This window comes from Andrena cerasifolii, chromosome 11 (genome assembly GCF_050908995.1).
Source record: "Andrena cerasifolii isolate SP2316 chromosome 11, iyAndCera1_principal, whole genome shotgun sequence".
Lineage (NCBI taxonomy): Eukaryota > Metazoa > Arthropoda > Insecta > Hymenoptera > Andrenidae > Andrena > Andrena cerasifolii.
Genome location: NC_135128.1, coordinates 12,044,291 through 12,058,278, shown reverse-complemented (window position 1 = coordinate 12,058,278; position 13,988 = coordinate 12,044,291). Strand labels below are relative to the sequence as shown.

Genomic DNA, 13,988 nt, shown 5'->3' with positions numbered 1-13,988 from the left:
ACACACGGCTGATTCTCTATCAGAGTATTTTATATTAAATTCTTTCCATCAAAAGCGCACGGCTTTCCATTACTCTCACCCCCCAAAACAAATACCTTCTCCACCCTGCCGCCCCCGTTCGCAGTTCAATTTCCAGCTTAGATCTTCATTTATCTTTCCACTGTCACATTCTCTATAATATCCAGCCTCGCGCCGCGCCCTCTTCCAATATTTGCTTTCTTCTAAACGTAATTTCCAACGCGATCGGATTTGCACGGCAGATCGAATCGGAATCGACTTGGCGCGATGCAGCGTGGCGGAATCCTCGCGGTGCGACAAATCGCGCTCACAGAAGGAAGACTTTGAGCAGCTCGAAGCCAGCCGCGATTCGGGACAAAACAACGGCCACACTGGGAATGGTGGTGGCTCTCATATTTTCCGCATGCCGCGCAGACAACGATTTTCGCGACTGTCTCTCGCGTCGAGCGATGCGGTTCGTGAGGCGTGGATGCACGAGCAGCGATGCAGCTGTCGATGGGGTCTTTGAGATCGCGATTCTCGGCGCGCACGTGCCTCCAAGCACGGGGAATAACCTCCTGACAAACGTAACATGCAAACTTACTCCGTCGACGTTCCTTGGAAGACGAGATCTCGTCTCTTGTTCTCCGAGCACGCGGAAACGCAATAACGCGCAGCACGAGCGGCCACGCTCGGGCGAAGTAGTAGCAAGAAGCCTCTGACATTTCGGGGCATAGAATCCCCGAATACGTTCCCAGTTCACCTTTCACCATTTCTAAACGACCGCGATGCAACAGGACCGATGACGTTACCCCTGACCACTGCGCACCCTGCATTAACAAATAAGCCCCGTCCGGACGTCGCGGATATTCAAAGCGGCCGGCCGGGTCTTTCCTGCGAACCCATCTAATTGACCGCAATTAGTGTACTTAAGCGAGGATCAGCGAGGCGCACGGTCTGCTCGTGGCCAAGCTGGACTTTTCATCCACGGGAGTCTTCCAAGGGGCTCGACAAAAACGCGGATCCTCGGACGTCAAAGAGGTGGACCTCGATGGTGGACAAAGAAGCGAGCGCGAACATAAGAAAGGGGACGAGGCGAATTAGAGGTAGAGGCTCCGCGCGCGAGGGTGGCCTGAGTAAAAAGGACAGTTTCGAGTAAAGAGGTTTGGGAGCAAGGGGGAGAAGAAGATCGAGCAAGTGAATGTAATTGGCTTGAGCCGGCGCTATCTTGCTAGTCGAGCAGTTTCTCAGCTCGGTCGCTATCAGCGCGAATATAAATTCCGCTCCTTTTATTTCATCGTCCATCTCCTTCCTCCTCCTCGTTCCAGACACCCTTCCTTCTCCGTGCCGTTTCTCTTTCGCTCCTTTCACCGAGCCTCGTAGCGGCAACGGCAACGGCAACTGGGAATTAACGGCGTTAATTTGTTTTAAGTACGCTCGGGGAAAAGTTTCGACCCGGGGCCTCGAGTATCAATGGCTACCGCTGGCCGTCGATACGCCAAGTAGAAAGGGTTGGCGGAGAGGAACTAGTCCAAGAGGGGTGGTTGTGAGCTCGCCTCGCCGCGCCTCGCCTCGCCGTTTGATTTCTTCAACGACTCGCTCCCGACCATTACGAGGCTTAGCGAGTGCTCGAGTTCTTTGCCAGCGCGTTAACGTTTCCTCGGTTTTATTCGGTAGCGCCCGCTCCCTCGTTAATATGTTAATCGATATGCAAATCGCTCCACCCGACCCGCAGTCGGTATTCACTTCCTGCATCGACAGCCCCCGCGATTCTTCGATACACCGGCGAACGGAGAAATTCATTGTTATTGGCGCTGTTTTTTCCTAAGGAGCACCGTGAAACTCGCTAATGGTATTGTTTCGTTAACATTTGGCACTGTTACGTTCGACGGTCGTTACTTAACGGGGGCTCGAGGGTGGAGCAGAAAAGCATCGGTGTTTAATTCCTCCCGCCATTCGTACTCGTTCCTTTTCCTTTTTGCGCCAAAGAATTCGTCGCCGGTACAGTGACGTGCCGGTTCTACTAGCTCTCGAAGCGGCCACTCAACCTCCTTGCGATAGAGTGTTTTGCGCGAGCTAAGCTTCACTATATTCTGAACGCGTTTTAATATTGTAAACGAAGTTTTACGAGCCGATGCGCACGATTATAGAAACGAACGCAGCGCGTCTATATTCCCAGAACTTTTTTCCCGACGATTAATCCACTCAGCAATTACGGCGGAGCGAGTGTGTGCAGCGATGCGTTGGATCTTAACGAAGGTGACGTCAATGCGGTGTAATCGTTCACGCCAATATCGGGGAGGGAAAGTTTTGTGCTGTGTCGTAGCCGAGTCTCCTGAGATCCGATAAGAGTCCTATTGAAGAAGCTGCGATTAATTGTGCCCCCATTCAGAGCAGGTCGATATCTCACAACGAGCAGATAGACGTGTTTGTCGCACTTGCGTGAATGCAACCCAGTTGGGAATTGCATTACGAACGAGTTCTCTCTCTCTCTCTCTCTCTCTCTCTCTCCCCAGAATCGAAAACGACGGAGTCGCTTCGAAGCGATCTCAAGATTTCAGGCGGATTTATTTCCCTTTAACTCACCATTACAAAGAATAAATTCAACCAGTTTTAAAAGCGTGTTTAAATCGTTGTTCGCTCCCCTTCTCGTTACAAATCGAGCCACTAGCTTCCCTTATTCATTTCAGCTAATTATGCGCAAAGTATCACGGTCTATCGCTCGAGCTTAATTCGTTTCCTGGAGCGTTCTTCGCGGGACGGTCTGCTTCTTTGACCAAAAACACGTGAAATTATGCAAGCGGTAGGTTCGCGTCCTCTCTAGCCCCTAATATTTTACTCATTTTAGGTGGAAAATCTTGGGAGCAGTGCCGCGTACAGCGGTAATTATTCATAGCAATTACGCTGTTTCGCGACTCGCACAAAGGCAACGCGTTTTTACGAGTGCAGTTTCTCCTGCGACCCGGGGATATTGTTAAAAATAATATCGCCACGTTTAACGCAACGTTGTCGTAAAGGACCGCGGCATTTCAAATTTTATACCCCCTTCGCGAGGAATTCGCGACGAACGGTCTACTTATAAATGCGGAAAAACACGGGCAACTGCGGGACAGGTTGCCTTAAACGACAATCTCGAGGAAACCACAGATAGTGCTCTAATAATCGAGCTTAAGCAGGAATTGTTTTCGCTGACAGACGAAGTCTGTGTTTCGGGCTCGAAGTGCGTCGAAGTTTCATTCGTTCGGCCCTTTCAATCACGTCACGATGGCTGGACCAGTTAAAGCGTAAAAACGAGGGCACAGAGATCAGGAGAAGCTGCACCACCACTCTAACGATCACACGGATGCTACAAGGCACGGTGAAAAGTACGATGCCTCTCCCGCGAGCGGTGAGGCACGGTCGCATTCACAGTCGATCGAACTTTCACGTAAAAGCTCGCGTTAAACCCGGTATTCTGGTCGAAAATCGACGGCCCCGAAATCGCTCGTTAGCCAGGGAGAAAAGTCGTTTTCGTGACGATATCTGCGTCGCTTAGTGGCTCAGCTGGAATCGAAGAAGGGGTGCGAAACGGGGGATGGTTTCGAATCCACAAGTTTTATTCCACTGGTCCTTGGGACGATTTAATGCCTGTAAATTCAGGGGGTAAAAGGATGCACGAAAAAAAGGGAGCAGTTATAGGGACGGGGGAGTTTGAAATCGTCCAAGTTCGAAAGACATCGACGGGGTTCTATTTGCGAAAAAGGACAGCCGTAAGGAAATTTTGGCGTTCAAATTTCCAGATCCACGATTCGATGTCTCGTTTCGCGATTGTACTTTGGAACCGCTGTCAGTTCCGGCTCCCCGATCCCTTTGAATTTATCACCCGTAATCTTTCGTTTCCTACCTCTATTCCGCCTAATTAGATCGTTAATCACCTTGTCATACTCTTCCGCGTAACCCTCGCGAGATTTAACGCCACGACGACGTAATAAACGACCAATCTATCTGTGTAAGCCACACAGTATGAGAATGCTAGACCGCCGTAGTGAGGGAGGAGAGAGAGGGAGAGAGAAACGGAGCGAGGTGGAACGTATAAAAACCTTCACCACGGCGCGGCGTTCGGTCGTTCCGCCTTTCATGACTATCTGATGTACATCGCCGACGTGATAGATGTTTATGCCTCGCGCGACACTCCATTTGCCCTTATTTTCCGGACGTACCAACCACCCTGTCCCACCCACAACTCAGCCCCCTGCTTACTCCAGTCGCTTAGCTATATCGCGCTAGATATTGCCCTTCTTTATATTTTCAAAAGGAACCACCGTCGTCTTGCGAACAGACAGAAACAGAGAGAAAGAGAGAGAGAGAGAGAGAGAGTGAGAGAGTGAAACTTCCCCGTATATTATCTTACGCATTTCCGTGTCTCCGATACCTGCGTTTTTAAAGTTGCATTGGCGTCGTCACCCCCTTTTAAGAGTGTTTATCCTCATCCATCTGTAATCACGTTGCTTGCATTTTAAAGTACAAAAGTAGTTGAACGTGGTATTTAATTCGGTTGCAATCTCTCGGAGATAGCTAACGTAATCGTCATTTCACTGAAATCTCTCGCACTGCATATTTATTCAAACTCGACGCGCACGGTAGATTTTCCTTTTGGCCAGCAGCACGAAGTGTACGCGGCGTGTAAAACTGATCGTTGAACGCGTTTCATCCGCGTCGACTTGGTTCGACGACGACGTCGCGTCGGTGTCGTAACTCTCGGAATCCACTGAAGGGCTTGCTCTGTAATTTGTTTATACACAGCCTTTTGTCAGGCTCCCCGACTGCGAGCGAATACGACCTGAGAGTTCGTATCGAAAAACGCGAACAGAATTACGGATCTCCGCGGGTGGCTATTTCACCGAGGAATGAATGATCCTTGTCAGCGAAGGTACGCAAATGAAAAGGAGCGCTTGACGAAATTACGACGCAAGCTGGCTCTCTGTAAAGTGTACCCGTACGAACCTCTGCCTTTGCAAATTTTGTTAGTGAAATCGGTAGGGACATCGTGTCCGCGCCTTTCGGATCGATTTTCCAGTTTATAACCCCAGAAGAACCGTAGAACGGGAGAATTTGAAAGTGTGCATTGATATTCATCACTTTTTTATTTTGACCAGTGGCTGATATCGGTCGGCCGAGGGTTTAAGTTAAAACTTAACGAAAATTTCAAAGAGGACCAGTTGGTGTCCGTTTGAACGGTAGATTTATGACGCTATGCAAATGTAGGCTATAGTTTAAAGCTTAAAATTTACATACAGACGTAATTTTCAGTAGCGCGTTCCCGTTCACCAGCGAAATATATTCCTCGTGTTTTGTTAAAGGCTACACTGAAATGTTTGCCGAATGATGTCCGCGAAAATCTCTCACTGCTGCCGGTGAGTATATCCCGAGCAAGTCTCTGCGAAAGTGCATGGCGACACCTAATCATTACCCAGGTATGTATTTAATTAACTCTCCGAGTGCAGGAAAAGTGTAAACTCAAATCCAATTATAAGTTATAAGTCCCATTTCGCGACGACGCAAGGAATCGCGAAAGAACGCGTCATTGGAATATTTGTGTTTCGTGCGAGGTTCTTTGTCGGAGCGTGAGCAAGCAAAATTCCACGGGGTTGTCTGTAATGGGAACCGACACCAGGTCGAGGTACGTTCGATTTGGATTAACGCCAGCATTGACATTAGTCTTTGGCTTCGCATTCGGACGAGGAATAAATTGGAAAAGAGCTTATCGCGCGATGCTCGTACGGCGGGGCGCGTCCACGTTAATCTTGGACTTGTCCGAAACGTTATCCATACCGCGCGCAACGCTCCAGATATGCCGTTGTCGCATTACCTGCACTCATTCACCGATGTCAACTCATTTATTTAGCGCCGGTTCGTCTACGTGCCGCGAATACCGCTGTAAACAGTGTATTAACGGCGATACGGTGGTAAGAAAGAGACGAGGAGAGATCATTTCCGAGAATAATAGGGTAATATGTGGTTTCCCTCGAAAATTACAGCACGACGGAAGCAGTTGCGTGGATTCGGTATTTTAATTTCGTAGTCGCGAAACGTAATTTCGCCGCTGTTGTTCCGAGAAATCTGAATTACGACCGAAATGAAATTCTTCCTATTACCTACGCCGTTAGAAACAACTAGTTACGCGCCCGATATTAATCGTCGGGTCCTTGAATCTCATTGCATTCTTCCTTTATCGCTTTGGCAGCATGCAAACAGCGTCGCGGGACGAAAGAAGGATCGCGAATACGGCTGTTAAATTATACGCATCATGGGACACACAGGTCGCAATCGCAAATGGGTTTAATGGCTTTAGCGTTTGCCTCGTATGTGACCGTGGTTTGTTCGCAACAGAACAATCTGAAAACAATTTGCGAGACACATATGTATGTACGTATGTGCATCCTCGAGAACTATTTACTACATATGAGTGCGGTAATGGGGGTGCAGACGAATCCGTGCCCGCCCCGGGGTTAACGTGGATTGCTCAGACTGTCCACGAAGTCGATATTAATTATTCCGCCACACGCGAGCAATTTATAGCAGTTATCAATGTTTACCCCGACTTCGCTCCGGTCGCCGTCCGAGAATTTTCCAGAAATTTTGCTCCGATCGATCGTTATTACTCGCCGTTAGTCCGTTTCAGTAATAATAGCTCGGGCTTCCACGAAATTATCAATCGTGCGATTTCTCTAATTCCGGAACAAATTAATTGTCGAGCAGACCGTGGAATTGAAAGTTTATCGTGGAGCGTACCTACTCGCCAGATGTGGGAAACGCCAGGCGACGATTTTCATAGATATTTAACTAGAATATCGATGAAAAGGAGGAAATGATAAAGACTTTGCAATAATAGCTCGAGTAAATTGACGGAAGTGATCCGTATCAAATGCCTTCGTACAGATCTGACGAAGCACTGGAGACTATGGAATCGCTTAAGTATCGATTACGCGTCTATCCTATAGGTGAGCGATTTGTATATATAGGGATAATCGATTAGTCTGTTTACCCTGCGTAACCCTCGACTGGATTATGCCTGCAATCGATTAGCCGGGAAACCGATCGACCACATTCGGTTAACAGATACTGATACATCCTACTGCAATTAACTGCTTAGCGGTGTACTCAAATTACCTAATACTCTTCGTCACGTTGTATTGACTTTGAATGGTGGCCAGTGCGGCGTGACCATAACGATCCGACTCCGAAACGTTTGTCCCCTGCTCGCAAATCGGTCTAACGTGCAGCAAACATCCAAGCTCCCGTTCATTTCACGCCAAAGGGAATACGTATTCCCTGTCTCTTCTAGCAATGCCAGATACAGTCCCCACTTCTTTCATTCGCATATACCTAAACTCTTTCGCACCAACCGAATTCTCCAAACGTCTCGGTTCCCAAGTGGCTCGAGAGCTCGCCGGTTTTAGAAAGAGGAGCAGATCATCCACGATTTGTTTGTTCGCGCGAAACAACCCCGAAATCGAGGCAGAGATTTCTGAAAGCGTGCCACAACGATGGATACCGGTGACAGTCGCGAGAGACGGGCGTCTCGTCGCGGGCTAGGAGTCTTGGTTCGTGACAAATCAGACGGAGGCTGGGGTCCAAAGTAATGGGACAGTCGAGCGGGCGGAGGTAGCAGTCGTCGCTCGCGGATAGACAAGACGGCGCGGATTCACGGCAAAGAAGAAGCGCAAACAGCGCGCGAGAACGGGGACAAACGCGGCGTAGAGCGACGCGTGCAATGACAGCGCATCGAGAGCATCCTACATATTTGGCGAGCATCGCCGAGCGGCGTTGGGAGAAATCCGGGTCTCGTTCCCCGCGGCTGAGAGGGAGCATCCGAGCGACAGGCACAGAGCGAGGAAAGCGGCCGTGCGATCTGCACACTCGAAAAACATTCTCCCTTTTTATCGTCGCGCACCAACTTACTTAGCCCCGCGCAACTGTTTCAAGGGACTATCAAGAATTTCTCCCACGAATGGTCTGAATCTTGCAAGCTTCGAGAAGGAGGGGCGCAGAATTAGTCGGTCCGCCTCGAGAATTTGGCTCGCAGCAACGGACAAATTCTTGAAGCGCTTTCGACAGCTTCAAGAGGCTTTCAGCGTTCGAAAAGAGGCGACAGAGAATCGTTGGGCCTGTTTACCCGGCAGCCGTTGCTTGAACTTTAAACTTCGTAGGTGAGGCCGACCGTAAATCAAGCGTTTCAAACCGGCCACCTGTGGCATCGCGGCGGTGTCGTGCTTTTCCATCGAGCACTCTTCCGACCGCATCCTCGTCTTCTGGTCTTCTTCCCCTTTCTCCTTCTCTTTCCCTTCGCCGGTTGCCTTCTCGCCCGTCGGAGGATCTGACGCGAACGCGACGAGTCGAACCCGAGGACGGACGTGTCTGGGCCTGGGATGAAAAAGGGAAACCCAGTTATGAGGTCGGTCTGCTTGATTTCAACGGTGGTGTTGGTGAAAGCGACGTGGTCACGACGGTTACGAGACTGCTCGAGCTGACGTGGTCGGAGCTTCTGCTCCTTGGGAACGAACGTAGCCGCCATTAAGGGATTCCAGTGGCGTCCGTCGGTTCGAATGACGACCTCCAGCGATCCAGAAAATAAACCTTCCGTCTCCGCCTCTCCCGTACATGGTACTCCTGTGCTGCTGGGGTTATGAACCTTCACCGACGCGACGGCCACTCACCTACTACCAACGACCGTAGAACGGATCGAAGTCTCTTCTTTCGATTCCTGGACGTCGTAAAGGAGTCGTAGCGGTGCCTCGGATGGCCAGCCTCCGTGGATGCTGGTGTGTATATAGCCCTTGTGATCGTCAAGAAGTAAGTTCCCAGTTTCTAAGGTCGATCGTACGACCTTGTCGTCTTGTCGATAGCGGGCGACTCGTGTAAGCTTGCAGAAAGACACGATGGTCAGACGTCTAGCTGCATTCTCCTACATTCATGCATGCGTCTCGACGAATAGGTTGTTCGTTGATGCATTCAAGAACCATTGTACGGAAAATCCTGCCCCATACGCGTTGGTTATTCTCAGCGAATGGTTTCTCACTCGAGCCCACGATGTTTCTTAAATATTTAGGGGAAGAGCGGCAACGAAGGGGTGACTGTTAGGTTAATGGAGCAGGAGGCAACGGGCAACGATGGCCGCCTCGGCTCGTCCAAGCGTTAAAACAATTAAAGTAATCCCGCGGAAATAATCTTCGCGAGAGCAAGCTGTCGAGGGACGAGGCTTTAAGCTTCGATTCCGGCGTATCTCTTTAAGCTCAGATAAGCGGGAACGGTTCAGAAAGGAAGCTCGGTAGCATCGCCGTTTATCATCGAGGCATAGCTATTTCGGGAACAATCCGACTCGTTTTAGTGGCTCTCAAAATCAGGACGCGGGGGAAAATGGGGCGGAAGGGACGCAGCAACGACAAGAATGCTGGGGAAAGGAGATCGAGTAGGACAACGTGGGTTGGGGTGAAGAACCAAGGGAGGCAGAAGCGGAAACGTGTCGTCGTCCGACTAAACGTTAAGTGATTGCTCTAGCTAACGAAAATTACGAAGGAACCAGCGCCGTCGCTGTGCTAACCGTAACGATAAGTCACCGTTAAGCGTTATCTCCTTTCCATCCGCATTATAGTTTCTTGCCTTCAAGACTCTCCGCGCCTCCGCATCCATCTTCGAGCTCGCTGGACCTCGGCCCCAGCCGCAGACGTTCAAGATACGAATTCATTTACGAGCACCGTGTCCTTTCATGGCGAGAGCCCGGTAGTTATTGTTCTTTCGTTATTCAACCATGGAGCGAGCAATGGGAAGCGAAAAGAACCGGGCGGAATTGAGTGAAGGAAGGGGAGAAAAGGTTGCAACGGAAAGGTAGAGTGCCAGGAGAATCGTGTTTCTAGCGTTACGGCAGTTCCAGCCTCGTTGTTCAGCACCCTCGAGCGGTTCTCTCTCTTTTTTTTTAAACTAATTGATACCCTCTTTTGTCGAGCGGAGACAACGACGCCGACGACGACAACGGGCCAGCACGAGAGGAAACGCTTCGCCCCCCACAGAAAGAGCCGTAATTAGGGGCTATTTATCGTTGGCCTTCAAGAAATTTCTTCCGTATCCCCCGCAACATCTATCTTACTTTCGTTTCCTACCTCTCTCGCACCCCTCTTCCTCACGACCAAGCTCTCGCGCGAGATTTACCAGTATTAGCGTCGAATAGAGGACCGAGGCGTTTAAGGCAAATTGCGGAGATACCGTTAAAACGGCCGGTTCCACGGACTTTAAGCATATTTACGATCCCTCGGCTGCTACTTAAGCTGTCAACTACAGTTGGACCCACCGAAGAATTGGAAACTTGTGCTCGAAAGGGGTTGAAGACTTTTGACTGTCAGGATCAAAGAAACACCCTTGGATATTTTATCGTACACGTTTCGACGCTCGAAACGCCGTTATCCAGCGCCACGGATATTATCAGAGATTTCGCTTTCATAACGCTGCGGATTATGTATCACATAAAGTGCGGTTTGAATAAATTTAGATCGATATCTTACGCCGTGAACCGCGTTTCTTCGTACGCCACGTATTCCCTTTTTGCGCGGCACCATTATCGGTATAATGAAATTCAGAAAGGAAGTGCATTTTTATCGGCCGCACGGCGGAGGGGATGGTAAGTGAGCTTATGTTGCAGTCAAAAGATTATGCAAAGTATTAGACTGCCGGATGAATCTCATTAAAAGTGGAGCGTCATACGGCGACTGCAGCCAGACGAGTGTTTTCAGTCGGGGACGGGTAGGTAGTTAAGGAGCCAACCTTCAAGGTGGCGGCGGACACTAATATAATTGTCCCTCCGATCACGTGATCTCGTACCGGCTAATGACGTCATTACGTCACGCTAATAGGCGTCTCCTAACAGGCTGCCGAGACTAAGACTCGAGTTCCGTTGCCTATTATCCCTTCACCGTTGCCTTTCCTTTCTTCTTCTTCTTTGCCCGCTTTCTTCCAACTACCATTTCATCACTTACGCCCTTACGCAGCCTCTCGCCTATGTAAAAAGTTACTACATTCTTCGTGAGAGTGCGACAAAAGAAAGTGGGATCGAAGGAGTACCCTAATCACATTCCCTTCGTGGTCATTAACACTACCAGCTGACAACGTAAAAGAAGCTTTTATATGGGGCCTATCGCTCTTTTACTCAGCTTCTCGAATTCATATTACGTTAATTAAACTTCTGACTCTCAGCTTTGCGTAGGTGCAAAGTCATTATACAATGTCCTTCGCGCTTTTCTACATAAAAATTATTACGAAATAGATACAGCAAAAGGATAAACCTTTTCAACCGCACTTGCGAAATGATACGCAGCACTGTCCCCGGTTAAAAGTTCATGAAAGTTAAGAGAAAATAAAGCTGTGCACGTGATAGGGGTTGAAGGACGCGACGCGCAAATTAGCCTTCTCGCGGAATGCTAAATTTCTCCATCAAATTTCGCGGAGAGAGAGAGAGTGCCAAGTGCGCTTAAATGTTTTTAATCACGGACGGGATAACACTTCCGCGAACAGGCCGAAGGAATGCAGAAAAGCTATCCGGAGAAACAGAGAGGGCGTCTCTGTAAATTTCGCCAGTGTTTGTCGGAAATTTACTCGGTTGTGATGTACGAGCGGGCGGCTTTTACCGTTTTCAATGTGTTTTCGTTTTTGAGCCTCGGGCGCCGCTCTTGTAAAGAATCGGCTGGTGGAAGCCGCCTCTACCCAGCACGATTTTTCACGCGGTCCTCGCCGATATGGAATTCATAACGAACCACTCGTGTCTCTGAAAGAGTGATTAGCACGGTGGCAACGATTACAGCCTGGCCCTGGTCGCGAGGCTCTTCCGTCCCGCGACGGCTCGAGTGCACGGTTCACTGCGTTCCGCGACAATGACAGACACAAACGGAAAGTATCCTCGAGCCGGCGACGCGTAGCGTCGAGCGGACGAGGCGGAACTTGATTATAATTACGATTTTCTCCCCGAAGTGCACTCCCGGCGCGGGGGTAACGAACTGCGCCCAAGAGCCGCGCCAAACATTCGCGTGCCTCTATGCATTCTCCGCATCTTTGTGCAACAGGGCTGTGCACCGGTATCCAAAGGGAACTTCCGTAATACCCGGCGTTCTACGCTCACGTACACACATGGCCGGGCGTGCGCCGCTGCTACGCGAACAACACCGGGATCGAAGACACGATTAGAGTGTACCGACGATAACGATACCGGTGTATCGCTTTTGAGGAGTCTTGTATTACTTCCAAGCAACTCGGCAACGGTAATTTTATAATTCACTTAGAGAGTAGTTCGCGACGCGACCCGGCGCAGAGCAGCGGAATTACGTTTCATCCGAGGTGTCTGGAGCTGCGAGAGGCAATTTTTTCTCTCTCCTTCCACACGGGGGAATTGTGGGATTATCCCTTAAGGTCGAGAGCTCGAGCATCTATTGTGAAAAATAACGAGACAAAATACACTTCCGGGACAACTTCGTTCCGCTTTCGCGACGTCGAATAACCAGAGCGAACTCTTTTATTCCTAACTTTGATTACACTCCGTGTCCTCTCTTTGAGTTCTCGCCGTCGCGCCACTCCGTAAAACTCCAAATCCTTACAAGCAGCGTCTAATCCGCTCTGCACACCCTCGCAAACACAGCACGTCGCGCCGTCCCGTAAACGTTTCCCTTCCGTACACGCGTAACGGCGAAACAGTTCGCAGAACCATCCGGAACGTGTCCTGTACACTTGGATCTCGATCGCAGGCCTTGTTGGAATTATTATAGCCCTTGGAAGATACCGATTCACGCACCATTTCACTTGGCGAGCCGGGCCCGTGGAGGAGCTTCTATTTACGTTCGACGCATTATTATACAATGACCCAGTTATTTGCCGCAGGCGGCGGAACAGGAGTATACTAATTTATATCGGAGCGCGTCGTCGTGTTTCACTCTAGATTTCCTATAATTATCCTGGAATCGGGAGCAGGTTGGTGTGGGAGGGGTCGGAGGAGCCGATACGAGCACGAGCTTGCAGGGAAAGGCGACACTCGAAGCTCTCGGGACGCGCGTGTATCCTTCGGATATTCTCTCGACGACTCGCGACCTACTCTTCTCGCCGCGCTCGAATAAGAAGAAGAACACAGGGGATGGGACGCCTCGTGAAACACAAATAGAGTACATCATTATTGTCGAACGTAGAAGGTAGAACGTAGATTCACGGCCGATCGCTTGCCGAAAGCTGCCGATGCAAGCCTCGTTGAGCCCAAGAAGAGAAAAGGGGACTTCATTGTTACCGTCTTCCCTCCTTTTCTTCTTCTCCGCGTTCCGCTTCCCCTCGTGTCTTAACAATCCTCCCCGTAACTTTCAACCGACCCCGCTGGAACATCCAGATGGTTCGTGGTCATTACCCGGCTTGGCTTGTCCGTAACGAGGCCGTAAAAGAGTACGTGTACTCGCCGGGGCGCGTACATTCAAAGAAACATACTCTTGGGGCCGAAGGGATGTTATACGCGTTCCCACGTAAACCCACGTGTCTTCGTAGTAGCTGGATCCTGTGGCCTGATTAAATTCGATGCTATTCTTTTGCGACCTTTCCCGTCTCATTGTAAAAACATCCTCCTCTCCGTCATTTCTTTAACGTTCGAATTCGTTGCTGAAAACGGAAGCCACTCGAGCAGAGTCGCTCGGGGTACGACGGGGGCGTATGTATTCGATTAAGGATCGAAAGAGAGAACGGGATCCTCCGTGCGCGCGAGTGCAGCCACGTCATCTGAATTATGGTAGCGACTGATTAAACCTCCCGTGGCTTCCCCGGCAATCTCTCGTTTTATCCACCTCTCGATTCGTTTTCCCGTTTTGACATCGCGATCATCTTCTCCTTCGCCGATAAGGAACATAAATAGACGCCGGATGAGACCGGGAGGGGGGCAGAGAGAAAAAAGTGGAAAATGTATTCCCAGCTTTAGCGTCGTCCTTTTTCTTGGCTCGATTCCC

At 49.9% G+C, this 13,988-nt stretch overlaps 1 protein-coding gene across 4 annotated transcripts in view; it reads left to right on the top strand.

Moving 5' to 3' along the window:
* The first annotated feature begins 5,334 nt into the window (after positions 1-5,334).
* LOC143374700 (zwei Ig domain protein zig-8) overlaps positions 5,335-13,988 on the top strand; it is a 139,219-nt gene continuing 130,565 nt past the window's right edge. For 3 of the 4 annotated variants that reach the window (XM_076823048.1, XM_076823045.1, XM_076823044.1), the window contains exon 1: positions 5,335-5,450. In XM_076823048.1, the coding sequence (XP_076679163.1) occupies positions 5,426-5,450 (25 nt within the window). In that variant the 5' untranslated portion in view covers positions 5,335-5,425. The remainder of the gene's footprint in view (positions 5,451-13,988) is intronic. The other variant, XM_076823049.1, reaches the window with a different exon arrangement.